This window comes from Colletotrichum chrysophilum (assembly GCF_026319265.1).
Source record: "Colletotrichum chrysophilum strain AFK26 chromosome Unknown scaffold_25, whole genome shotgun sequence".
Lineage (NCBI taxonomy): Eukaryota > Fungi > Ascomycota > Sordariomycetes > Glomerellales > Glomerellaceae > Colletotrichum > Colletotrichum chrysophilum.
The window spans coordinates 198,160-223,523 of record NW_026517312.1 but is presented as its reverse complement, the minus strand read 5'-3'; the positions used below and the strand labels follow the sequence as shown (position 1 = coordinate 223,523).

Genomic DNA, 25,364 nt, shown 5'->3' with positions numbered 1-25,364 from the left:
ACGACGACTACGACGACGCAGGCGGGCCGCCCCCTTTGTCGTGGCATGAAGCAAGGCCGTCGAGTCTTCTTGTCGAGTGTGTGTGTGTGTATGAGAGTGAGCGTTCAGGTGTGAGTTGTGTGCGCGCAGGCGAGTGGCCCGCAGGACCCCTGTACTTCTTGGTGGCCCCCCTTCCGGATAGCCAGCTCGCAGAAAGATGGGCATCTGGCATGGCCATCGCGAGATTCTGGGCTTTGGATGCAAGCATTGTGGGAATGGAAGACGCATGGAATATTCGAAAAGGCTTCGTTTGGTGGATTACCGTCGCATGGTTGACGGGACGTTGTCAAATGGTCCGCCCTACAGAAGAGCAGGGCCCAGGGCTGAGGGAAGGTGAGGTTCTGAAGTCTTGGCATCCGTCATTGGGGTCGACTCTATTGCGAGTTTTGGCTGTCAATTTTCTCTTTTCGCGGGAAGGGGGGAGCCATTGGATCAGATTGGCGTCCCGTCGGGTGATTGATTGCGTTAAGGTACAGAGGGTACGGGTACGGTAGGTGCGAGACCTGAGCCCTGGAAGGCGCTTGGGGGTGGTGCTTGCCGCTGGGCTGGCTCTGGCTCTGGCTCTGGCGGCTTGGCTTGGGACGGGGGGTTGAGCTCCTGCTCCAAAAAAGCTCCAGCTTCCAGCCTTTGGGGTCTTCCTTCCATTGGGGGTGAGTGACCTGCACCTGCCGCTGGTTGTCTGTCTCTGTCTTAGAATGGGCAAGCGCTGGGTATCGTTCCTGCCACAGGTCACCCGCATGCCGTGCTTTCCCCCTCGAACGGTACAAACGGCAAGAGGCAGGAATTTTTCTTTGCTCCGTAAGTACCTTCCTTGCTTGCTTGCGTGAGTTTAATACCAAAGGTAGGAGCTGAGGTACGAACTGACTGAGGCGACCGGTGGAAGGTGACGACAACGGCAAGTGCCAGGCCACGGACCACAGGGCAGCAGCCAACGGCAACGCCAATGCCGTGACGTCCCATGGATTGGAGACTGTCGAGGTCCAAGGTGTGTCCACCGCTCCCACTCCCACTCCCACCACCGCGTCAGCCCAAGGGCGGGGGGCCAGAAAACGCAAGAGCTTCCTGGTCTTAAGTCTTGGCACGCTCGATTTTCCTCTTTGCCAAGACTTCCACCCCGCCCCTTCGCGCTTGCGCTTGTCTTGACAACATCCATCGATTGTAAAGAGCCTCAGTTGATATATCAAACGTTCTGGAGATGCTGTGAATTGGGCGTTTTTTCCCGTTGTTTTTTGCTCCCAAAACTGCCCAAAAATGCCTCGTCGCTGCCGACCGTCTCGCACCCCCAGGAGTGTGCTCGGGTGTCAGAAAACAGGAAATCAAGGAACCGGCCACGTTACCTTGGTGCCCTCGCCCTCGCCCTCGCCCATCCGCGCCCGCCCTCGTTATTTCCGCAAAAATTCAATCAAAGAGAAAGAAGAGCCAAAAGACTTAATGCATGTGTCAGCCACTAGCAGGGCCACCATTGTTGACACTGTCCTCCAGAGGTACACCCAAGTACAGTGTGAGCGAACAGCATGGGGGCGGACCGACCGTCCACATCGCTAAATCTTGGTACGTACCCTTTCCTTTTTTTTCCCCCCTCCCTCTCTCATCTTTCATATGCATCCTGGCACCCTGGTACCCTGCCATCCTGGCACTGCTTCAAAACCCCGGCAAGGTACCTTAGGGATTGTACCCGAACCACTCACTCAACTCTGAATCTGCCCGAGTGGTCCTTCTCTTCAGAGCAAGAGCCACCCGAGCCGACCGCAACGCTGAACCACAGTGCTCACGGCTGCTTGCCAGGTTGGGGCACCACAGTCACCACGACCACATCGCCCACCTGCGACCCCCTCGATCCCCTGACGCGACAGCGACCCGACGGCTTCCATTCAGCGACAGCACCCACAGGACCACACGACATGCCCACTACACCACGATAACGGCCAGACTTCTGAGCAGGAGACCCTCGCAAGACGCGGACATTCATTCCAACGTCCATCCTCTAGGAAGTAAGTCATGACTTGGGTATTCAAGGTTGCGTCTTTTTATGGAATACGGATACTCTGTCTCTGACAATATCCTCCTACCTTTTGCCCGACTGATGAGTGATCCCCCGCCGCCGGGCCCAGCGTTGGAAATGGAACCCGTCATTCGCGCCCAAATTCGCTCCAGCACCCTGCCCTTGCTTCGGCCCTGCTCTGCTGGACTGGACCAGGCCCGGTTGACCTTCCATTGTGAGGCCTGACCTGGACCTTGTCTGGCTCTCTAGGGACTTGTCTGGATAGAAGACCAGACCAAACCAGCCCAGCCCAGTTGCTCTAGGCTCTAGCTTCCATGCCACTGTCGCAGTCGTTGAAAATCAATCTCTCGGGCGAGCAACCCTTCGCCGATGGCTACACTTTCTCCTGCAGCAAATCAGGAGCACCGTCAACAAAATAATAGACTGAAAACCCGAGCTGAATCTGAGACTAGCCAACAGGGATCCTTTGCTTTCCCCAGTCCCATCAATCGGCACCAGTCAACTCTGGCGCGCATCGTCACAAGGCCTGCGCATTAGATCACTTTCGCCAGACATAAACTGGCAACAGGCGGAGAGCATCAAACAGCGATATGCTGCCGCAGAGGTCGACCGCGTAAGACGTGCAAGCCAAGGACGCTCGTATGGCATCGATCGAATTGGCATGCAGTACCGCACCCAATGAAGCACATACCACCTGCGCTCGACAATTCAGCCCGTCTTTTTAGCTTTGAGTTGCTTGGAAACAACACATACTCGGTCAACTACCGTCCTGTCACCTGCTGTCTGTGATCATTCCATCACCTAAAGTGCAGCGTAACTGTCTGAACAGGTACGTACCTAAACCTGCCTTGCAGCGCACATCACCTTCAACAAGATAAAATATTGGCTTGTTTTTCTTGCTTCAGTTGCTAATATTTGCGGTTTGGCTTCGGGCTCCAGTCGCAATCGTCAGACCAGTGCCATCTTCAATGCTGGCCCTGGCCCTTGTCACTGTTGAGGATTCATGTCCAACTGATCCATTCTGATCCAACCCCAATGCTGCCCTGTCGGTCCATGACGGCCTTGCCTCCATCCATCAACCCTCCTCCCGCTCGGTCATCAAACGAATCAGTGCACGAACAGGCCAAGGGTACGAACGAAGAACAAGGTGCGGCTTCTGCTTCCGCGGTCCATCTTACCACCGGCTGAACAGGGTGAGCCCAGTAGCATTGGAGTTTCTGGTTGATGTAAACTTTGCTGCCGTTTGTGTTTACAGCTGGTCTCACCACGACATATATCGTCGTAGGCTTCGTTGTAAAGACGTTTACAAACAGTGGCTTTGTACTAGGCGTCTTCGCCGCGCTAATCGCATGAGAAGTGTCATGCTATGAATGCACAAGTCCGCTTTTCGGGTTGTAAAGTTGCCGGTCTACCTATGCACAACTTGACAGCCTGACCAGGCGTAAGACAACTCAAAGGGAATGCAGAAAACAGTGGCATCTGTGAGGATCAAGTGGACTTCGTAGGAGTCGGTACCCAGCTTTTGCATCCCATCCGTACATACCTATGTACGGATGGGATGCAAAATACGTTCATAGAAAGTGAGGTGAGGTAAGATGAGGCAGGCAGGCGTGGCAGGTTCCATGGTTCCCTTCACTCAATCTACCTTACCGTATCGCCAAGACTTTGTACCTTATCCTTATTCTCAGTGATCGACCGACTGCCGCATCTGGTCACCAATCACTGGCTCCGCGACACGCAACGAGATCGCCAGTGTCATATCTGCGATTACCATTCTGCATACTTTTTTTTACTTCTACCTACAACGTTGCAGTTGCAGTCACAAGTGCAGCACCACTTTTTACCTTCGACACCACGTCCGAAGAGAGTCGCGACACGGATAGACAGCTCCTCGATACTCATGCACCTCAGCTCAAGGACTTGTATCCGCTGCGTGGAGGAAGTACCTCTGGCTGTTCACTGCCTTATTCAGGTACCTCCCCTCCTTATTCAATTACCCCGCAAAAACGGCCCCCAGCCACTGCCAAACAGTCTCTGATTCGCTGGAGGCGCCACCAGCCTGCTGCGCCTGCCTGGCTCTGCCTGCAGTCGCCATCCTCACCATCCCTCCATCTCTCCCATCGTGCCATCACATCACCTCCATCCAGTCGTCCTTGCCCCGTCTCATTCATCTCTTGCGCGCAGTGCGACACAGACGCCAGGGTCCATTTTCCATCGTTGCCATTCGCCTGCAGCTCTCCGGTTGCATCCCACGAGTTCATACACGAGACGGTCACAGAAGCGGCAGAAGCAATTCGAGCGGCATATTCCTGCCTGGCCTGAGCAGTCGACCGACGTACTGCGTAAGTGAGGCCTTCCACCTTTCTCTGAGCTTCCACCTTTCCACCTTGTACCTTGTCGGCGTTAGCCTCGCCTTCGCCTGCCTGGCCTGCCTGGCCTGCCTCTTCGTACCGTACCGTACCTGCCTTACCCTTCCCCAACTGTCACTGTCCCGTCCCTGTTCAAACGGCCAACCTGAGATAGAGCCCCTCATCCCACCCGACCTCAATCTTCCACTCATTCCACGACCATCCACCGCTTCCACCAGCCCCTTTCTCTCTGCTAGCCCGGGCAACTCTAAACCGCTATCGGTGCCATAGGCCACCGCACCTCTCATCCCCATCCCCGGCCTTCTCTTCGCCGTCCTTGCCCTCGTTGCCGGCGTGCCTTTCGTCCCCCCTCGCCTCGGTCTCGTTGCCGTCCTCCGCAGTCCTCTTGCTCGGTACGACACGCCCCCCACCCCCTGGCACAGCGCGCTGTACTGGCCTAACGTCCGCACCATACCTTGAGGTGCCGTCCCTTCATTAGTGTCACCGATACACACCTTGCCAGCCCCCTGCTAACGGTCATTTACAGAGCGCTGATACGATATCGCAATCTCATCATGGTTGCCACCAGCGCCAACGCCAATACCTCCCTGTTGACCTTCTTCACCCAGATGGAAAATCAGGACGGCGTCATTGTCAAAGGTGCGTACGCCCGTTGTCTAAGCCTTGCTCAACGTCCGAGCTAAGCCTCTCACTCATCTTCACCGTGCCCATTCCCCTCACCGAGCCGGGTCCCGGTCCTCCCTTTCCCTGTCTTGTCTCAAATAGGAAATCAGTGCCAAGACGCGTGGCCTGCTAACCCGCTGTCACTCTCTAGACATCCCCAAACTCGATCTAGATCTGTACATCCAGAACTACACAGGTATGTACGCTCTGCTCTCACACCCCAGCACCTCGTCTCAACCTTGTTTCTCGTAAACTGCGCCTTGTTGCCCGTCCATACCCTCGCGGGTCCTCCTTGGCTCAGCCTCCGTCCGCGCCTCCGCCCTCGTCTCCCCGCGTGCCAAGAAATTCCGCCGTCCCCCTCAGGGACCACCGCTCATAGGGGACCACACTACTCACTCTTCTCTCACCTGTCACAGGCCGTACCCGCTTTGAACGACTGTTCCTGATCGGCCGGACTTGCGTGCCGCTCTGTGTCGACGCCCTGAAAGCTGCAGTCGCCGAAGCCAAACAGGGTCAAGACGTTCAACGATACCGTGAGGCTTTTGAGCACATTCACATCGCCGCTCCTTCTGAGCCAGAGGCCGTCTTCGATCAAGAATGGGTAGACAACACCGACAGGGCCAACAAGGCCAAGACCCACAACCTTGAAAATGAACTGAAAGGTTACAAGATGAATCTTATCAAGGAGAGCATTCGGGTCTGTTCACAACGATAATCTGGCCCTTACGAACCCGGGAACTGACAGAATGCTACAGATGGGCAACGAGGATCTGGGCCGTCACTTCGAGGCCACTGGCGACCTCAACAGTGCTGGCGAGGCTTACAGTCGAATGCGACCCGATGTGAGCACATCGAAGCACATCATCGACGTCGGCAAGCACCTCGTTCATGTCTCCCTCCAGCGCCGCGAGTGGCCCATGGTCATTGCCAACCTGAGCAAGATCACCGGAGTACAGAACGGCGACGACGAAAAGGGGCTCCAACCCTACGTCAAGATAGTCCAGGGGATTGCCCTCATGGGTTTGGACAAGTTTGAGGAGGCAGCTAAGAGTTTCTTGCAGACGGATGCCGGCAAAGAGGGAGTGGACTACAGCAATATCGCGAGCCCCAACGACGTGGCAGTGTACGGTGGCCTCCTGGCTCTGGCGACCATGGACCGGAAAGACTTGCAGACCCGCGTTCTTGACAACCAGAACTTCAGAACCTTTTTGGAACTGGAGCCTCACATTCGCAAAGCCATCTCTCTCTTCGTCAACGGTCGGTACTCGGCATGCCTGGCGATCCTCCAGGCGTACCGTGCCGACTACCTGCTGGACATCTATCTCCAGAAGCACGTCAATGCCTTGTACTCTCAGATTCGGAGCAAGTGTATTGTGCAGTACTTCATTCCGTTTTCTTGCGTCACCCTCAGCAGTTTGGAAGAGTCCTTTGCAGTTGAGGGCCAATCGCTCGTCGATGAGCTCGTTACCATGATCAAGAATGGCTCCTTGCAAGCTCGAATCAACACAATTGACAAGGTAAGTCCGCGGCCCCCGAATTCGAACACCCCAAAGCGGAATCGCACAGTGCTAACGCACAGGCCAATTGCCAGACATTGGTCGCCGTGTCTCCGAACCCCCGAGCCAACCTGCAAAAGCTGGTCCTTGACACGATTGATGGCTACGAGCGGGACGCCCTCGAGCGGATCCGCCGCATGAGTATCATCGCAGCAGAGATGGAGGTGAAAAACCCCCGTAAGGGCACTGCTCATGAGGGTGTTGATGCACTTTGGTTCGAGCAGTCGAACCGGCCAATGGCGGCCGCCGGCGAGCTGAGCTGAGCTGCACAATGTACGTCGCCCTTGAAAGGGTACCGGCCGAGTGTCGGAGCAGTTCTCCGCGCATCGGACGCGAATCGGCAGGCGATGAATGCTGCCGAGCCAGAGAAACGAGGGGCACTTTTGACGATCCACTCGGGCACCCTAGTCAGAAACCCTAAAAATTGGCTGGTTGAATGCCAATGCAGAACGGGCGGGTTGGCGCCGGATCATTGGTTCCCCTGAGAGAGGCATACGTACGCTCGCCAACACTTTAGCAACACTGTGGTATCATTCAGACGTCATGGCACTTTTTGCGCCAGACACAACCCAATTAGCCACTAGAATCGGGGTCACTGGTTGAAGACTTCACGCAGCTGGACGGTGGAGCGGCGAAAGGAACATTTGGTGGTGTTGATCGCGGGATCCCCGGGGCCGATAGATTGAGGCTTACGCAGCAGGCATAGGGATGTGTCGAGGGAAAGGGTACAGTGGCACCAATGGGAATAATCGGGAATGAACTGCTGCCCGTATTCTATGCGACACTGCGTGCTTCTGCTTCGCCCGAACCGTGTCCACTACGTGAATCCAGCATCGTTTGTGCCTCATTCCAAGTTAAGCTTACCCTGTCGACGGGATCAGAGGACGATAGCCGGCGCTTCTCCTCGTAACGGTCTAGCGGTCGAAGATGGTGTTGTGTGCCACATCTCGACATGCGCATGCCTGCAAAAGCAGTTGCACAGTGCTGTCAAGTCTCTCTTTCTCGCGTCTCTCGCTTAACGGAGAACGGGCCTGAACCACCAGGGACCTTTCGGTAGGTGTAGGGGTGGTGGTGGGTTGGAAGGGGAGAGAGCCCGGGAGGAAGAGACACCTGATGATCGCTGCTTGGCTCCATACTCAAGTGGGCGCAAGGCTCCATTAGCATGACCGGGGCGATGAAATCACACCGAGGTAGAAGAGTCCCCATCCCCTGTTTCCCCGTCGCATCTACCGCAAATAAAAGCCGGTGAGTCTTCAAAATGGGGCGCATTTTGGGGGGTACCCGACGCCTCTGCTGCCGCTGTATCTTTTGTCTTTTTTTTTTTTTTTTTTTTTTTTTTTCCTTATTTAGGGGCCAAAAATGCTGTCAAGGATGCAGGGTATAGGAAACTCGGAGGCATGTCTCCAACTGACCCTTGGAGGGTAGGAGGGGCGCGGTTCGCGTTCCTAGACTGCATCAGGAAGTCCAACAGTCCTTGCCCACGATCCATCGCGGCAAAAGAGTAGGGAGGGGGGTGAAAAAGGCTTTGGTCTCCATCAAAACTCCATATCCATATCGACCTCGCTTTCGCCTTCTTTTCCCTTTTCTAGTGGGATGCCCGCCTGTCCGTCCGGGACTAAAATGCACCCGCTAAACCAATGAGCAAGATATTACAAACAGCGAAGTACAAGTTTTCATGGTGATGATGGCGCGAGTGAGCCCGCAGAAGCAGAAGTAAGGGGAGCGAGTGAAGGGGGAAATGCCGAATGTGCGTAGCCCTGTCTGATGGCGCATTACCTCCACTCGAAAGACTCCTCCTTTGGCGGTCTCGGTATTGTAACAAGTTCACAAAAGTTCTGCCCCAAAAAAACCTTGGTGACCTTGGCAAACCTGAGTCGTCGTACGTAGTCCTCTTTTTTTCTCCGCCGTCGTGCTTCGGGTGTTTGGGCTCGATTCGCTCATCCCATCAATTGCCGCACGTCGGTGGGCGGCCAGCGGACCTGCGCAAAGGTGAGCAGTCGCTTGATGCTCTGCAGGTACTTGCGGGTGACCTCGTCGCCCATGACGTGCCCGCGCTCGCCGTCGTGCAGCTTCTCACGGGCACTGCGCTCGTGGATGCCCACCATGGTGACTCCGATGGGCCAGGCGGCCTTGCCGATGGAGAGGCGGAGGTAGCCATCGTTCGCGTCGACGTAGCGGCGCTCTTGCGCGGCTTGGACGATCTCGATGATGGGGGCGAGGAGGTCGTCGTCCAGGTCGTACTTTTCAAACTTGCGGAAGAGCTGCGAGGTTGGTGTCAGTAATTGAGTGGTTGGCTGGCAAAAGAGGGTGGTCGTGGACATACCGGCTTCAGGTTCTCGCGGCTTTGCACCATCGCGCTGTAGGCCGTCTTGCTGGCTGTGGTATCCCGCCGCTCTTGCTCCATCGCCTTCTCGTACTCCGTCAAGACCATCGTGAAGTACGAAGCAAGCTGCCTGAACAACCATCGCCTGCCCTCCTTGTCCTTAGGCACCGTGCCGTCGACCTTCATGTCCTTCTCCTCAACCAGCTGCAGTGTCGTCGGTATCGGGCCCTTGGTCACCACCGTCGTGAGCCTCCTGTACCTCCGCAGCCTGGCCGCGTGGCTCTCCCCAAACAGCGTCGCCGGCTCGCCCAGATCGCGCAGCTTCGTGTAGAGTTCTTCGTCGGGTATATCCTCCATGCCATCCTCCATCTCGGAGACATCCTCGCTGCAGGCCTTGACGAGCTCCGGGAGCCCGAGCCGGCGCCGTCGCGCGCGCTCTTCCTCCTCCTCTTGCTCCTCCCGCCGCTTCCGTGACTCCTCCGCCAGCCGTTGTCTCTTCTCCTCGCGGATCTTGTGCTCCTCTGCCGCTTCCTCCTCCCGCTTGCGTTTCGCGGCGGCCTTCTGCTCTCGCTCTTTCTCGAGACGGGCTTGTTCGGCCAGGTACTCCTCCTTCCGCTTCGCTTCGACGTCGGCGCGCTTGAGATACTTTGAGGATGACGACGAGCTGGACTCCTTTGATGACTTGTCCAGCTCCTTTGACATGAGCGCTGCGAAATCCATGATTACGGTTCGCTGTCTATCGATCGTTGGGGGTTCGTCGTCAGGGGGACTTCGTCGGTCGCCGTGGCCAGTGCTGGCTAGGGGTGGGTCCGTTCCAGCTCAGAAGGGTGTGTTGTCTCGTGCCTGCGTCGCGATGGCGGTCCCGTCCCTTGATGGTCGTTTGTCGTCGCCCGCGTCGATGAAAAGTCGATGAGATGTCGTTGAACAGCTCGGCAAGGGATAAAAGAAAAAAATCGGATAAAACGTTCCGCAAAAGCTTACTTTGCTTTATTTTTACGTGTTTCCCCCACACCTTGGGGGAGGCAGTGCAAAAAGTTGTGGTGGACGATCCATGCATGGAAGCTCTGGAAGATCGCGCTTAACTTGCACAGCCTCACTCGCCTACGACCTTGACTCCAGTCCGGGGGAACGCACACACGCAAACTAGTTCCCGCGTTTTCCTGCTGGACACCCCCCGAAAACGTGTCTTTGTACCTGTTCGTCGCAAGGGGAGCTTGTCAAGCTTTTTTTTCCGGGCGTTTTCCTTTACTCCACCGATTTCCTGTGTTTTGCAGGCTTAGTTGCTTGCATTTGACGTCGTGTGTGCGGTGTTGGTTTCGTGATACCTCACCCTCCGACCGCACCCACCCGACTTCCGAACCACTAGACCTGCTCAAGCCAGAGCCAAGGAAGGACGTGATGGCTTCATACGACCGGGAGGTGACTACCCCATTCTTGCTCCGGCTCTTTTACAAGAATGGGTCATTTCACAGGTAAAGTGGGACTCAGGCACCCCGTCACTTCGGCCTTGTAGACATAGCTTGCTAATGAATTGTTTCCCAGGCCGGACGAGTTCGCATCGAGGAGCCTGCCACCGTCGCTGTCGCTCTACACCTGGCCCAGCAGCACCCTCACCGAGCTGGCAGAGCAAGTAGCTGCGGAAGATCCCACCCTCCTCCCGAGCCCGTCCGTGGGCACAAGGCTCGCGTTCCGATTGATCTACCCCGACGCCCGAAACGCGGCAGCCACCGCGGGCGCACATCACGCCCCGACACAACCACGGTTCATGGTGAAAGACCTGGGCAGCGTAGTGCTCGGCGGCGATGGCGCTCCGGCAGCGCTGCTTGCCGCGGCCAACGGCGCGGAGGGAGACGATGGAGATACCGAGATGGCGGGAGCTGCCGCGCTGGCGACCGCGGAGGCGGCGATGAAGGACAAGACGCTTGGGGAATTCAAGTTCGTGGTGGGCGACTACGTCTCATGCGCCATCTTGCCGCCGCTCGCCGACGGCTCCGTTGCGCCGGCGATAACGGCACGGAATGATAGGCCAACGGGCCCGAGGGGTCCTGCGGCTGGGCATCCTCCGCACAATAACCGGCGAGACGCTGGGTTCGCAGGACGCCCGGGTCGGGACAGGGAACGGCGTCGCTCTGGGTTTGGAGACGGTGGTTTCCCTGAGGGCGAGTGGAGGAGAGGTGAGAGGCTCCCTGATGATGCCCCTGACCGGTCTTGGGCAAGAGGGAGGCGGGGAGAAAGAGGCGACAGATGGTGATTTGGACCCATCTCGTTCAGTTGCGACCTGAGGAGTTTCTGGCTTTCCGGGTCGATATTGACTTTGCCTTCGACTGGAAACGACAGTGTCGGTTTCACTCGTTCGGAAATGGGTTCTACAGACTTTGGTCAACGAGGCAGGCTTCGGAAGTTATACGCCGCTCCGTGGTTGTTGACCTGATAATGACAGGGGACCGCGCCATCTGGTAGCCATTTTCGGGATGTGAGGGCCCTATTCGCCCAGACTTGGAAGATATAAGCGGCGGATGGAAAACTGCATCATATGACCGATCCAGGCTCACCATTGAGCTCCGAGAAGACGTTGGGGACAAAGTTTGACGCCTAGGCGGGTTTCCTAGATAGCTTCAGCATGGAAGCCTACGGGATTTGGGAGACGATGATTTGGGAGACAACTGATTAGGGGCCATCGATGAGTTTGTCAAAACCCTAGTGGGCACATGCAGGGCAAGGTGGCCTGGATGCTGAGAGTGCATCATGGAAGTAGTGGACATCTATGGCTCTGTCGGGGCATGCCGTCAACTCGAGAGCTTTTGAAAGACGAGCGGGGTTCGCCAGAAATACCGGAGGCAAGGAAGCAGAAAGGGGGCTTCGGATCACGACTAAGGGAACGATTGCGGTGGCTTCGCAATCGGCACGGCGTAAAGGTTATCAAAAGGGATACCAATTGTTTTCATTGGGGTCATTAGCACCCATACATCATCAGAACATATCAATCAGGACATGCTTCAAACACGGCAAATGTGACCTGAGGCGTTGCTTCGAACAAATGGAAACTTGAATTGTTTTTCATTTATTTCTTCCGTTCCAGCGTGGATCTCCAGGCTTATGTACGACCACAGCTCCATTGTACCAAGTCAATCTATCGCTCGTAGACGAGGTCGCCCTTGCGCTTCGCACGCAGATCCCAGAGACCCTGTTCATTGCGTCAGTATGTGTGCCACTTCAAGATTCCAAACCGTGCTCATCGCTAGGCAGGGTTCGGGAGAGAGTAGAGCTCACGTCGGTCTTGTAGCCAATGTATCCGATGATCGCGGGGACAACGGCAATGTAGATGAAGGAAATGCGGGCTGTTCTCGGCGTCCATCGGAAGAAGATGTGTCTGTTGCTCTGCATGTCTGTTCGGCGTCTTCGGTTAGCACCTCCACTGCTTCCTCTCTCGCGACGCAATCAATTGCATCAATTAGCTCGGATATTGGATTTAACGTACGTCCCAGCTTGACCAAGGCCGGGTCAAGGGCCAGCTCTGTCCGCAAGAATTAGCATTTCTTCAGGTGTATTTTTGGGGTGTCGGGGTGTCAGATTGGCTCACTGTGGTGCTCAACGCCGCCTGCCATCTTGATCGATGTCAGAGCAATGCTCAATCTGTGTCCTGGAGAAGAATTGGCTCGGTCGGGACGACGAAGTTTGCGGGTTTCCGGGGTCAATCGGCAGAGCTCATCGACTTGTGCTGCTTGAAGCGCCGTGATGCGCGATGCTCAGCCGACCGTTGGAGTTGCTTGCTTAGGTAATACCGTCTCATGCCTTGAGGGTCAGGCAATAACCAATCATACGGGCTGTATTAGCCAGATGCTTAGACACTGTGACACTGTGCACCGCGCCGCTCTTCAGGGCACACCGACAGTTTGAGGTTGGGATGAACACTGTCTTACAGACTCGTCTGACCCTCGCAGGCTTTGTGTAGTTAGAATTGCTGCTGTTTACATAATCACACCAAGTCAACGTGCCAGAGTGGTTAATGGGCTGCCCTGCTATTACGTCTGGCTTTCGCTGGAAAATAATATAGGCAGTGGCTTCGGTCGCGCAAGTTCGAATCTTGTCGTTGACGCATTTCCTTTTTGCTATTTTCCCTCAACTTCATCCCGTACATTCCGCTCTTCTCGTGTGTGGTTTCGTTGATACTTTTGAAGTTATCGTCTGAACTTTGACTGTTTCTCCCGGCATTCAATTGAGTTGTGCTGCAGTCGCAAAGTACCTCGCACTCGGGTTTCAACGAGGACTACCTAGTGCTTGTTATATTTACTTCCGGATCGTAGTTCAGCATCGACGAAACTGCTATCTACTCAATTTTACCCCCAAGACTCAAATCATTACGACGCTAACGTGTGATATCATTGACCATAGGAAATTGCAGTCGGAGCCAAGAGTTCCTCCGAAGATGCAGTGTCTCCGACGATCATGAATTGGGCACTTGATTGGGATGTCGACCGATGCGTTTGTGCCGAGGCAAGCCTAAAATGTGGGGGCCTCATCTGGTGTTGCTCAGAATGCGCCGCTGCGACAGAGGACGGTCCAAGTGTTTTTGTTTGGAAGCAGGTGAAGGTGAACTCGGTGGGGCCCGGACACATGAGTTTCCGGTGTACTAGTGACGTATAAAATGAGGGACATGACCTCGGTGATTTATTTGCTTGTCGATTTTCTTGTACGTTACTGTGATTGTAAAAGGTTCTGCCATTGTCTTGAGATAGCCCAGCTACGTTGAGTAACATCGGAAACGATAAGACGCAGTACCACATTCCAAGCGAAACATTAGCAGGATGGCAACAGAGGAACCCAAGGTGAAGCTCTACTGGTAAGTGTCCGTGAAGTCCTGTACGACCAAGTTCTCACATACAAGTAGGCTGGAGCAGTCCAGAGCCCAGAATATTCTTTGGCTGCTTGAAGAGCTCAAAATCAAGTATGAAGTGGAGGTCTTCCATCGCAACAAACAGACTCTGCTTGCGCCTCCAGAGCTAGCCAAGGTTCATCCCCTCGGCAAGTCTCCAGTCATCGAGATCTTCCCAGGTGGCTCTGGAGACTCAATCAAGCTGGGAGAGAGCGGTTACATGACGCAGTACCTGTGTGATCACTTTGGAAAAGACTCCGGTCTGATCCCCAAGAAGTGGAAGGACGGCCAAGAAGGCAAAATCGGAGGAGAGACCGAAGAGTGGACGAGATGCCAGTATTATATGCATTACGTTGAAGGAAGTCTGCTTCCTGTCTTTACCTTGTCTCTTGTCATCTCAGGTTGGTCTATCTCGAATGCCTCAATTGAGCATCTTGTCAGATCTCGCAACTAACACACTTCGTCAGCCCTCAAATCGGACAATGTCCCCTTCATCGTCCGGCCTATCACCTCGGTGGTCGCAAACAGGATCTTCAGCATGATGATCTTCCCCAACGCCAAGAAGCATCTATCCATGATTGAGGAGCATCTTGCAACTGCTCCAGGTGGAGGAGACAAGTACATTTGCGGTCCGAACTTGACGGCTGCCGATATCCTGCTCAGCTTTGCGCTCATCGCTGCTGAGGGCAGGCTCGACGGATTTGGAAATTGGCCAGGAGGCTCAGCCAAGAAAACTTATCCCAAGGTATTTGCGTATATCGAGCGACTCAAGAAGGAGCCCGGGTATGAACGGTCTGCTCAGAAGATCCGCGAGATTGATGGCAAGTTTGAGGCCACCATCTCTCGATTCTAGGGGATATGGGGTTGGGAAACTGGTGGGCGGAGAACATATACCACTTTGCATTGTTTTTCTTTCTTCCTTTTACGTTAGTAAATTGACAATGGTAACAACTCTACGTAACCTACCTATCAAGTAGAAACGTTACTTGGCCTGGTGACTTGAAGCTGACATCTCTCGTGAAAGTGGGAGAAGCGAACCTGGGCCCAAGCTCTCTCGGGTAGGTATCCGTACGTCTTAGCGCTGCAGCCAATTGACAGGGGCGGTAGCCACCAAATCGGCGTGCATCCTTCCGTGCCCCGACCTTGCGTCCCGGAATTTTTATCGAAAATCACCAACTTGCAGCTCATCGCAAGGCTCCAACCCCACGTCACACGGTTGCTCGCCCGACTGCCAGACGCCATGCTGGCTTCGAGGACGGTATGCACTCGCTGCCGGACCAGGCTTCTGGCTGGCGCGATCGCTGCCAGCACCACCCGCCCGAACTCGACAGCAAGTTTCCCCTCCGTCACTGCCGAGCAACCCTCCGTCACTGCCGAGCAACCCTCCGACACGACAGCGCAGCCACCGCGGGCCCAGGCCTCTGAGGCTTCTCCAAACAAGACCCGTTCAAGAAGATCAAAGAACGATGCCGATGCGAAGAAGCGAGCGCTGGACTTGTTCGAAAGCGCCATCAACAAGAGCAGGGGCGAAGAAGCCGTTGCGCAGGAGACGCCGTACACCTTGGAGAAGCTGGCCCGGCTTGCGAAAATACTCGATACTGTCCTGAACTCGAATTTGAAGAAGAACATCACTGTTGAAATCGCAGCGAGGAACTTCGTTATTCTGGAGACAGAGGTCTTGCCAAGTTTACGAAACTCGAAGATACCACAACCTATCTTGATGGAAGCTTCGCAAGCATTGCGACAACTTATAGACTTCAAACTCATCAATCCGCAAGCGAAAGAACTCCCGAGCCTGACAGACCTCTGCCGACTCATGTCTGATTTCGGAAATGTGAAGCCTCAGTCACGTTTGCAGTTCATTAACACATTCCTTAATGCAATCTTGCAAACGCTTTCCGAAGCAAAAGACACCGCCAACATGGAGTCTGCAGCTGTGGAAGAGAGGTTACTACAGGATCTTGTCGATTTTTGGAAGCATTTTACTGCGTTGCGGCGAGTGGACAGCGGTCTGCGATCCGAGCCGAAATTCTGGCTCACCTCGAGACCGGACTTGCGAAGCAGCGACCAGCCGGTGAAGCTCTTCAGGTTGCTACTACATTCTGTAGCAGCCAACGTGGTCGGATTGGACACCGCGTTAGTGACTACGTATGTCCTACTTTCAGACCCTGCATACGAACACACAAAAGCGAGGGAAGATGCGGCGCCTCTCCTCGAAGCGTTGGAACCCATTATCAAGCGTTTCGACCGCGGAAAACTTCGTCCTCTATTTGAGGCGCAACCCAAGTTGTGGCAGTTTGTTGAACCAAGGGCAGACTGGCGGGTCATTCAAGCGGCTCCCAACGTGTTGGGTGAGTTCGCCACTGCTGCGCCAGACGGCTGGGCCCCAAAACATGGCAAATTCGCCTACGCACTGTGGCACAAACGCTTCAACATGGCGTACCGTGGAAACGACCATGCAGCTGTGCAGCAGGCTTGGAGAGATCTAATCGAGCCACCTAATGATGCAAGTCGGGCGGGCAAACTCCGTAGATGTCCTGAGCTGTTCGATTACATATTGCACATTGCCTGCCACAAATCTCGATATGAGAAGGCCATATACACGCAGGTCATCTCCGAGGTTTTAGAATACATGAAGGCCATCGGCCTCGAGCCAACAATCAGGACATACACCTCTATGATGGAGGGTTGGAAGCTGGCAAAGCGAATCGAGCCTATCGAACACATGTGGGAGTCTATCACGACAGCCGGGCTGAAACTGGACCATCAGATTTGGTCAAGTCGGATATCTGCGCTTGGCGGGCTTGGAGCAGGGTGGGATGGCATCAGAGCGCTCACCCAGATGGACAAAGCGTGGCAAGAGGCAGTAAAGAACGGAACAGAGGACCAGGCTCTCAAACCTGCCATGTCGAACGTAAACGCGGCAATATCCGGGCTTCTGTGGCGAAACCGCATGGACGGCGTAAAGAAGGTCTTGGAGTGGGCTTCTGAGAGGGGCCTGCAGCCTGACATCTACACCTTCAACATGCTTCTCTCCAGCATGTTGAAGCAAGGCAAACACGAGGAGGCGGACAGGATACTAGTCAGCATGAAAGCGGCAGGTGTCAAGCCAGACGGCGCCACTTTCACCATTATCATGGATACCGCCTTCGCCGACATATCCCAGCAGTCGCCCGAGGAGCAGAAAGCCACTATTGGGAATGTCTTCAGGGAAATGAAGGCCTGCGGTATCGACCCGAATCAGGAGACGTATGCCAAGATGATACATTCTCTCATCAGACAGGGCGACGTCGCACGGTCTTCCATCACAGCCATCCTCGCCCACCTGCGCGCCACTGGCCAGCAGCCCTCCACCGAGATCTGCACCATGCTCGTCGAGTACTTCATCGACCATCAGCCCGACCTCGACACCGTCCGCGCCCTCGTTGACGACCGCCGGTCCCGCGCACGCGCCCTGACGGACCGCGTCTTCTGGGAGACCGTCATCAAGTACTACCACCGCGCAGACGACCTCGACGGCGCTCTCGAGATCGTGTACGACCTCGACGACTGGGGTATCTGGCCTGGCCTGCCACTGCTGGAGCCCCTGCTCCGGTCACTGCTTCACCGCAAGGACTGGGACGCCGCTAAGAAGCTCGTGGGTACCGTACGGCGACAGCCCCGTCCGGAGGCTGCTGACCGAGAAAGTCGGTACTGGAGGCATGCTTTCTGGGCTGTGGCAAGGGATTACGACTTGGTTGATCACAACGCAGAGGTGGTGCAGAATTAGTGAAGATGGCCCTCCCCTTGTACGATGTCGAAGAGACTGTTGTATAACACGTTACAATACTAAAACCAATGCCTCTTCATTTATTGTCTTTTGTCGATGATATTAAGACTTAAGTGAAATAAAAATTGGCGACTTGCCCCGGGGTGGTTGATTGATCAGCCGGCGAGCGGCGAGTTCATTCCCAAAGAAATACGAAGTTGTAGGAATGTTGAATCCCTTCCCACTTCTTGCTAACGTACCACCCTTTTTAAAATGGATCCAGACTGACCCATATCCAAGAAAGGGCCCCCGTGGCTCGTTGGTTGTTGATCTGGCACTATGACAAACCACGCGAGGGTCTTCGAGGGTTCTTCCTCCCAAATGCCCATTGAATAAGGCGTTGCCCTGGCTCAAAAGTTCATAATAGACAGAACTGATCATGTGTCAGTCCTGAAAACGTCCCCTTTGGAGTACTGTTCACGTCTGCAGCAGTCCCAGGGAATGTAATGCCACCTATGTTATTCGAGTGAGCTGAGGCAAACCATTGCATATATTCCGCTGACAAAAAGACGCCGTGTATCCTGATATTTCTCTCATGAGCATCCTAGTATACGGTTTTCCGGAACCATGATCTGTTTAAGTGTTTTATCAAAGTGCAAGCTTCACACAAGGTCAGCGGCTGGTGGCTTAAACAAGCTCCAAGTGTCAACCATGGCAGCAAAACTTTGTGGGGGAATCTCTTCACGACAGTGCCCTAGTTGCGACCCGGAACCTCCAATATGCCCTCATTCTTCGAGGTGGAATCTAGCCAACAACACCAAGAACATACTTGATCCCTGCCCAGTGCTCCTTGACCGTCGGCCGAATCAACTCCGGAGGCAGCACGAAGCCACCGGCACCACTGGTCTTAGGCCTCAACTCAACACTCCAAGAATACGTAGCATTCAGTGCGCCGTGATGAAAGTCTCTCGCAGAACCAGTGGAGTAGTACAAGATCTCACACGAAGGCCCGACCTGATACTCCTCGCCACTCGTCGCATTGATAGCAGCTGCGTAACCGCCGCCGACATCACGCTGTGCCTGCAGGTTCTTGGGGAGGACATCTGGCGCACAAGAGAAACCCCAAGGGAGGAGGATGAGCTGTGAGTAGCTGTGCCAGTCAATGAAGAGGCGAATGCCCCCCGGCGTGGCAGCTAGCTTGCGGGAGAGAGCGGAGAGAACGACGTTCTCAGTCGTGTCACCCGGGCTGAGGCCTCGGAAGGTCTGGCTGCAGGGATCTGATGAGACGCTGCCGTCCTCGAGGGGGTAGTTCCATTGGAAGTCCCAGTTACGGTTACCGTCAGTGCCGATACAGGTGATGTTGGAGCGTGGTTGACGGTTCTTCCGCCAGAGACGATCGGTCGTTTGGGTATATACGAAGCCTTGATGAAAGTTAGTGCATTGAGGAGCACAAGTAGGACAGGGAATTCTTGCCGTCTGGATTGTGGAAGGGCACGATGTAGAAGTCGTAAGCGTCGAAGAATGCTGTGACGTTCTTGTTCCCGGACCGATAGCCTTCGATGAGCTGGTAAGTCAGGTATTCGACGGTCTTCACCAACGATGTTAGTACATGCAATATCTTTTCAGTGGCAACGCTTACCATAGTTGTGATCCATTCCCTGGCGTGAACGGTACCGTGCCAGAGGACAATGGGCTTGTTCTCTGCCGGTTTTCCACCCCAAAGCTTCAGCCCAAAGATGTTGCGCCCTTCGTACGAAGATCCAATGTCCAGCCACTGCGAGTTGTTTGGGAACGCGGCATGAAGATCCTGCCAATATTGTACGTGGTCATCATATGAGTGGTAGGAGTCGAACCAGCTTAGACTTGGCAAGCCGCCTCGTTTCGTCAATGGGGTAGAGTTAATGACTCGAGATTCTTCCATAATCTGGTTGCCCAAGTCGTTGCTCAGAAGTTGGGTATCAAGTCCTAAAGCCTCGAAGCCGCTAATGTCATTCGGCGGAACCGCGACCTCAATGAACTCTTTCAAGTCGATGGAGGGGAATGACACTAAGCGGGATTGGAGGTCGCTGGGGGCATTGGCGGTTGACACCCGGTAGACATGGTATCCATCATAATTGACTTTTGCGTCTCGTGGGGCGCTGCTACTAGTGATTTTCACAGCAGAAGCTGCGACGAGGGGTGACAGAACCGCCAGGTAATTGGCGAACTTCATGATGACTTTGAGCTTGGCCCGGCTGCTAGTGTTGCTTGGAATGACATACGGGCTGAAAACAGCATTTGAACCGAGTAGACTTTATATGCGCAAGTCCCTTGATGGGCTTCCTCTTGGCTCAATAAACTCAACAGGGGCAAAGTGAGGGGTTCACTCTTGATAACATGCAAGCCAAGACCAGGATGCTTGGATGACGTTCTAGAAATCCTTTGCTTGGTAGCATTCTGATATTTCTTTCGTGAGATTGTCTATTATTTGGTGGAGGTAGCCTGTATAGGTTCGCCGTGATGTTGCATGGAAATGCAGAGCTACTCCCAGAAAAGTAGGTGCGAAGCATTTCGGGGTCTAAGGCGACTCCAACTTCCACATTACGTTTGCTTGGCATCGAGGATAACCGGCCACTTTAGTTGAACCTTCCGTCTGCGGATGCGGAAGAAGCATAGACTTACTTGGATCTGGCGCGCTGCCAGCATGTCGACTTACGTGAATCATTCGGCGGTATTGGTCTTTTAGCCAAGAATCAGGATTTATTTGCTGGCGATCACGCACTCGCAAGGCCTGCTCCGGAATAGTCCCGGCGAGTCCGGCTCGTGACGGGGATCCACTTTTCGGTTCTCTTCCGTATTCGCACCCGACACATCCGGATGTCACGCGGAGCTGGTTCGAGCAGCATTGTGTCTACCTAGTGTTCTTTGGCAGCCAAAGTGACTCGTTTGATACTAAGTTATATAGCCCACCGAATATCCGGGGAACCTTAGTGAGCTAAAACTCCAATATGAATGTGTAATTGTGCCAGGCAGTACGAGCCGGTGTTATGTGGAGATTGGCTGCCTTTTCTGGACCAGCCTAAATCCGGCCTTCGAATCCGCAAAACTCTATTTCGCATTTCTCATAGGAAAAACAACAAGCAACGGGATTTCATACAAAACCAATTCAGATTCTATGCTAGTCGGGTGTGTGAGTGAGATGACTGAGCATACCGCAGCTGGAGTTCGTCTTACTTAGTATCGGACCCAAGCTCCGCGTGTGCCCCCTAAAGGCTCCACTAGGCTGCTCGGCGTCGACCGGTTTGGACCCCAAACGCCAACCCCAATTCACCTTACCTACCTACCTACAGTTTACCTGAGAGTGCCTTGAAGCTAGCTAGGTGCAGTGAGTACAGATGGTCCGACGTCACAGGTGCCTGTGACAGCCGCCACTTTCCAGAATTTTTTTTCTCTCCAACTTTGACGCGTCGTCTATTTTTCAACATAGGTGTTTCTTAGCAAAACCATCGAATTATTGTCGCCAAACGCCAGCTCTACGACCTACGAGCGACGTTTTTGTCGCGGAACAATTGCACTGCGGAAATGGGCTAGAAATCACAACCGAAATATCGATACCGACCGACGCGATGGCTACCGAGAGCTCCAAACCTTCGTCGCGCGACGAGTCTTCCGACTCTGGAAGCGGAAGCGACAGCGAAAATGAAACCCCATCGGCAGCCACCCCGACAACGGTCGAATGGCTTGCAACCGGCCGTGCAAAGCGTTCCACAGCCGGCAACCGAATGAAGTCGATGCTGGCCAACGAAGAACCCGACTCCGATCTCGAGCTCCTGTTTGCCGAAGACGACAACGACGAGGGCTTCACCGATGTCGACGATGGCGGTTCCGACGTACAGATGGACTCGTCATCCGACGACGAAGACGAGCAGAACCAAGGGGATGACATGGAAGGAGAAAAGGAGCTTGAGAAGCAGGCCAGAGAGAAGAAGGCTGCGGCGCGGAAGCGGAAAGCCCAGGAAGTCATACCGGCCAAGTTCAGGAAGAAGGTTCGCATCGACGCAAATCAGAATACTGCACCAGCTCCGCGGCCCAAAAAGAAATCAGAACGATCAAGTTGGCTACCGTCGCCTGCCGACATGCCCGTCCGTGCCTCGTCCCGACAGACAACAGTGCTCAGCAAGGAGCAGCTGCATCAACAGATGAAGGAACGAGAGGCGAAGCGCTTGAAGCAGGCGAAAGCAATGGAAAAGAAGGCCCAGAGGCAAGCGGAATCAAAGAAGCCCCCGATGACACAAGCAGAGCGACTCGCTGAAGCCGCCATTGTGGAAAAACGGAACTCCAAGTCCCTGAACAGATGGGAAGAAGCGGAGAAGGCTCGTGAGGAGGAGCGGCTGGCCAAGATTGCAGCGCTGCAGAATCGCACGCTCAAGGGACCTGTTGTGACGTACTGGAGTGGCCTGGGCGAATGGGAGCATCATTTGAAGCATGTTGGCAGGGTCGCGGAAGAGGAGAAACCTGTGCGGAAGAAGCGGGAGAAGAAGGAAAAGCCAGAGAAGGGCAAAGGCAAGGAGAAGGACGGGAGGGAAGGCGAGAAGGCCGAAGAGAAGAAGGGAGAAGGACCAACAGCCACTGCGACTCCTACGCCTGGGCCCGAGACTACGCCTTCGAAGCCGGCAGACGGACGAGGGGAGTCGAAACCTGAAGCTCCATCAGCGCCGTCAGTATCGACAACTGGTGATGCCCCTCAGACAAATGGTACCCCGAAGGCACCATCGCCACCCACGCCATCTCCAGCAACACCAGCGGATGCGACTCCAGACATCAAGACAGAAGACAGACCCGGCGTCATGGCACCTCCGTCTATGGCACTGCCTTCATTAGCATCTCCTTCGTGTGCGCCTCCTTCTCTGGCAGCACCTCCATCCCTGGCACCTCCTACAATTCCACCAGCGGCAACCATCTCACCTGCAACCTCCCAACCTGAAAACCAGCCAAGGCTCATGGCACCACCATCAATATCACCTCCACCATCAATGAGCGCACCGTTAATGGCTCCTCCGCCGATACCTCCTCCGCCAAAGACTTCGGTCCTGGCAGCTCCGGTACTGGCACCACCAGTCCTCGCGCCGCCCCTGGGAGGCATACACCTGGGACACCACAACTCACAACCTAAATCCAACGTTCTCGCGCCACCCAACACGTCACAACATCGATCTCCTCTCTCCATGCCCGCCCCGCCTCCACCTCCAACGGCGAGACCGCCGCCTCCACCACAGGCACCCCTTCAACCGACTCAACCTCGAGCTCCCCCCAAACCTCCCATGGTGGCTCCGTTACCACCGCCGCCGCCTGCAGAACCCCCAAAGCCCGAAGAGCAACCCCCAAGCGAGGTCGCTCGCAGCGCGTTCATCCTCCGCAACTTTGATGAAGACCTGATCAAGGATAAGACAACCCAGACGCAGATTCTCTTCGGACGGAGGATGGACCGCCTTGCGAAGCCCGCCCCTCGCCCAGTTTGCGTCATTACCGCTCACCCGGCTCGCTACCGGGACCCCGATACGGGTCTACCTTATTATGACGTTCGTGCATACCGGGAGATTCAAAGACTCCGCCGTGGTGAGTACAAATGGAGCAGTCTTCTCGGCGCCTGGGTCGGCAGTTGTAACTACGCAGCTCGTGGAGTCCCGGAGAGGTTCCTGAAGGGTGACGGCAAACCCAAGCCCAAGCCAAAGGAGAAGGAGGTGGACGTCACCATCGGGGCACCCTCCGAAAAGCAAGAAGGCAAAGAGGACAAGACCGCCTCGCCCCCACAAGAAGGGGGGAAGGAACAGCCGGAAACGGTGGCGGAGAAGCAAACGGTTCCAGCCCCGTCTCCGTCCGCACCGCAGACGCCGCAAGCGCCGCAGGCCGTGGTCCAGACGCCAGCCCAACCTCAGACTCAGGAAGCGAAACCGGCAGCGACCGAACCTACAACGGCCCCTGTAGCCGCTTCGGTCGCGACACCAGTCTGAGTAAGAAGAGACTTTGGTGGTTGTGTCCCTGAATAATGGCGGCGGGAGAACGCCTAAAACCTCAGACGCTCTTTATAGGCTCCTACCGATCAGATCGGAACGAGGGGCCGAAACAGGAACGGGGGGTTTAGGGGGACGTAGGGGAAGTGGAGGGCGGGCAGCCTGTGCATGAAGAAGCTTGTTCGCCCGTTGGTGTTGACGCCCGTAATGAACCGCTCTTGGTCTGTAATCATATCTCTATATCGTATGTAACAATACCCTCAGGGCGCTTCTTCGAAGCCAGCCTCTGACGTCTCGAGAATATCTCGAGCAATACATGTTCTGCCTCACAAGGTCGCCGAACCAATCTCTCTCACGTTCTGGAATTTGCATCAGGTCATCAAACAAGATTACCTACAACGCTAGAATTTCAACCGTTCACCAGCTTCACGAACGTACCCACTCGCAGTACACCCCACCCAAAAGACATCGGGTGCTGCCACACATCGGAGCACTTGGGGCAGAAACGTTAAACGGGGCTCCGGCCGAAGATGTGTCGGCGCCGGAGCTCTCTCTACCATTTCGTCCTGCTGCAAACAATACAGGTATTAAGGGGGTCAGGAACAAACCGGAAGGTGTTAGAGAGGGCGGCCCTGTCCACTGGAAGGGGTGAACTTGCAAAACGAAAGGAAAATAGACGTCGACGGGCACACAGTAGCATGAAAAACGTTAAAAATTGAATTGTCTTGGAAGTGTCGTTGAGGGTGTGCTGGCGTGGTGCGAAGAGTCGAAATATGCTTTCCTTCACAGACGGTACGGATCCTTTCTCATGTTGGGACGTTTTCAATCTTCAGACCAGGCACACTCAGATGAGAAGGCTCTCTGTCGTTGGCCGGCGACCTTAGTCACAGCTCGACCCGTTCGGCCACTCACACCCTTCGTCTCGACTCTCACCACACGCAGCTCAAGTTTTTCTCATTACTCGTGTGCGTACAGTCTATCCCGTGTAAGCATAGTCAGGCACACACACACTCAGTCACATACAACCACACGGGGAGGGCGACGACGAGGAGGGCAAGAAAGGCACCTACACACCACCTTTCCTCCTCCCTGCCCAACCGTAGTTACGTACGCACGCAGCGCACGCACATAACTCACCCACACGTAGACCACCACAGAAGGGGAGAGAGTGCGCGCGCGGGCAGGTTTGCTGCAATACAGACGCATGATTACACTTAGGCTCTCATCAAAGCACACCAGACACATAAGACTCTCACACACCCACCCACCCACCCATCTTAATCCATCCCAAGCTTTCGGGTTCGATATCGGATTCCCGTCTGCCCCCACCGGCCACCACCCGCCGTCCGCCAACCTCGTCCACTCATTCAGGCACTACACTTTCACTTCTCACTGACAGCCTCATCGGACGAGTGATCAGGTCAGGGCAGGTCCAGGGGAAAACTGCAACCGCCCGAAGGGAAAAGGACGTGTTTGAAGATCGCCTTGCTTAACGTTCACGTAGTGTTGGCTGACCCCCTTGACACTCCCACCCACCACAGGCGCCCTCCCCGAACGAATTACAAGCCAGTTATCCGTCTTGGCGGGGACCAACAGAACGACAAACCGAGACTGAATACACCAAGACAGAGAAAAGATGGGAGGATTTAACTTGCACGAACATGGACCAGCTCACCACAGGCCGCTGCAATGCTCGCGGCCCTTCGACCAAACCCATCTCGACCGTCCCTCTCTCGGCCGTGAATGTAGGGCTCGTAGCTTTCCTCCACGGCGGCCCCGAAAAGGGGACTGCGGACACACG

General features: G+C 55.0%; 8 protein-coding genes and 1 non-coding gene across 9 annotated transcripts; 6 read left to right on the top strand and 3 right to left on the bottom strand.

Moving 5' to 3' along the window:
- Positions 1–4,964: 4,964 nt before the first annotated feature.
- Positions 4,965–6,892, top strand: COL26b_004225 (uncharacterized protein; the record flags this gene model as incomplete). The annotated part of the gene is made up of 5 exons (XM_053177105.1): positions 4,965–5,049; positions 5,225–5,269; positions 5,490–5,770; positions 5,829–6,590; positions 6,665–6,892. The coding sequence occupies 5 exons, from the start codon at positions 4,965–4,967 to the stop codon at positions 6,890–6,892; spliced, it is 1,401 nt and encodes a 466-aa protein (XP_053038941.1).
- A 1,674-nt stretch (positions 6,893–8,566) lies between these two features.
- Positions 8,567–9,672, bottom strand: COL26b_004224 (uncharacterized protein; the record flags this gene model as incomplete). Its single annotated transcript, XM_053177104.1, has 2 exons — positions 8,567–8,890; positions 8,953–9,672. 2 exons carry the CDS (start codon positions 9,670–9,672, stop codon positions 8,567–8,569), a joined length of 1,044 nt encoding a protein of 347 aa, XP_053038940.1.
- Positions 9,673–10,350: 678 nt separating this feature from the next.
- COL26b_004223 (uncharacterized protein) lies at positions 10,351–11,203 on the top strand (the record flags this gene model as incomplete). The annotated part of the gene is made up of 2 exons (XM_053177103.1): positions 10,351–10,412; positions 10,495–11,203. 2 exons carry the CDS (start codon positions 10,351–10,353, stop codon positions 11,201–11,203), a joined length of 771 nt encoding a protein of 256 aa, XP_053038939.1.
- Positions 11,204–12,082: 879 nt separating this feature from the next.
- On the bottom strand, positions 12,083–12,557 carry COL26b_004222 (uncharacterized protein; the record flags this gene model as incomplete). Its single annotated transcript, XM_053177102.1, has 4 exons — positions 12,083–12,136; positions 12,223–12,338; positions 12,431–12,466; positions 12,533–12,557. The coding sequence occupies 4 exons, from the start codon at positions 12,555–12,557 to the stop codon at positions 12,083–12,085; spliced, it is 231 nt and encodes a 76-aa protein (XP_053038938.1).
- A 380-nt stretch (positions 12,558–12,937) lies between these two features.
- COL26b_004221 lies at positions 12,938–13,048 on the top strand. The gene has a single exon. It is a non-coding gene; the product is annotated as a tRNA-Ser (tRNA).
- Positions 13,049–13,757: 709 nt separating this feature from the next.
- On the top strand, positions 13,758–14,678 carry COL26b_004220 (uncharacterized protein; the record flags this gene model as incomplete). The annotated part of the gene is made up of 3 exons (XM_053177101.1): positions 13,758–13,792; positions 13,841–14,226; positions 14,293–14,678. The coding sequence occupies 3 exons, from the start codon at positions 13,758–13,760 to the stop codon at positions 14,676–14,678; spliced, it is 807 nt and encodes a 268-aa protein (XP_053038937.1).
- A 387-nt stretch (positions 14,679–15,065) lies between these two features.
- On the top strand, positions 15,066–17,594 carry COL26b_004219 (uncharacterized protein; the record flags this gene model as incomplete). Its single annotated transcript, XM_053177100.1, has 1 exon — positions 15,066–17,594. The coding sequence occupies one exon, from the start codon at positions 15,066–15,068 to the stop codon at positions 17,592–17,594; it is 2,529 nt and encodes an 842-aa protein (XP_053038936.1).
- A 783-nt stretch (positions 17,595–18,377) lies between these two features.
- On the bottom strand, positions 18,378–19,785 carry COL26b_004218 (uncharacterized protein; the record flags this gene model as incomplete). Its single annotated transcript, XM_053177099.1, has 2 exons — positions 18,378–18,953; positions 19,069–19,785. The coding sequence occupies 2 exons, from the start codon at positions 19,783–19,785 to the stop codon at positions 18,378–18,380; spliced, it is 1,293 nt and encodes a 430-aa protein (XP_053038935.1).
- A 1,393-nt stretch (positions 19,786–21,178) lies between these two features.
- COL26b_004217 (uncharacterized protein) lies at positions 21,179–23,563 on the top strand (the record flags this gene model as incomplete). Its single annotated transcript, XM_053177098.1, has 1 exon — positions 21,179–23,563. The coding sequence occupies one exon, from the start codon at positions 21,179–21,181 to the stop codon at positions 23,561–23,563; it is 2,385 nt and encodes a 794-aa protein (XP_053038934.1).
- Positions 23,564–25,364: the final 1,801 nt, after the last annotated feature.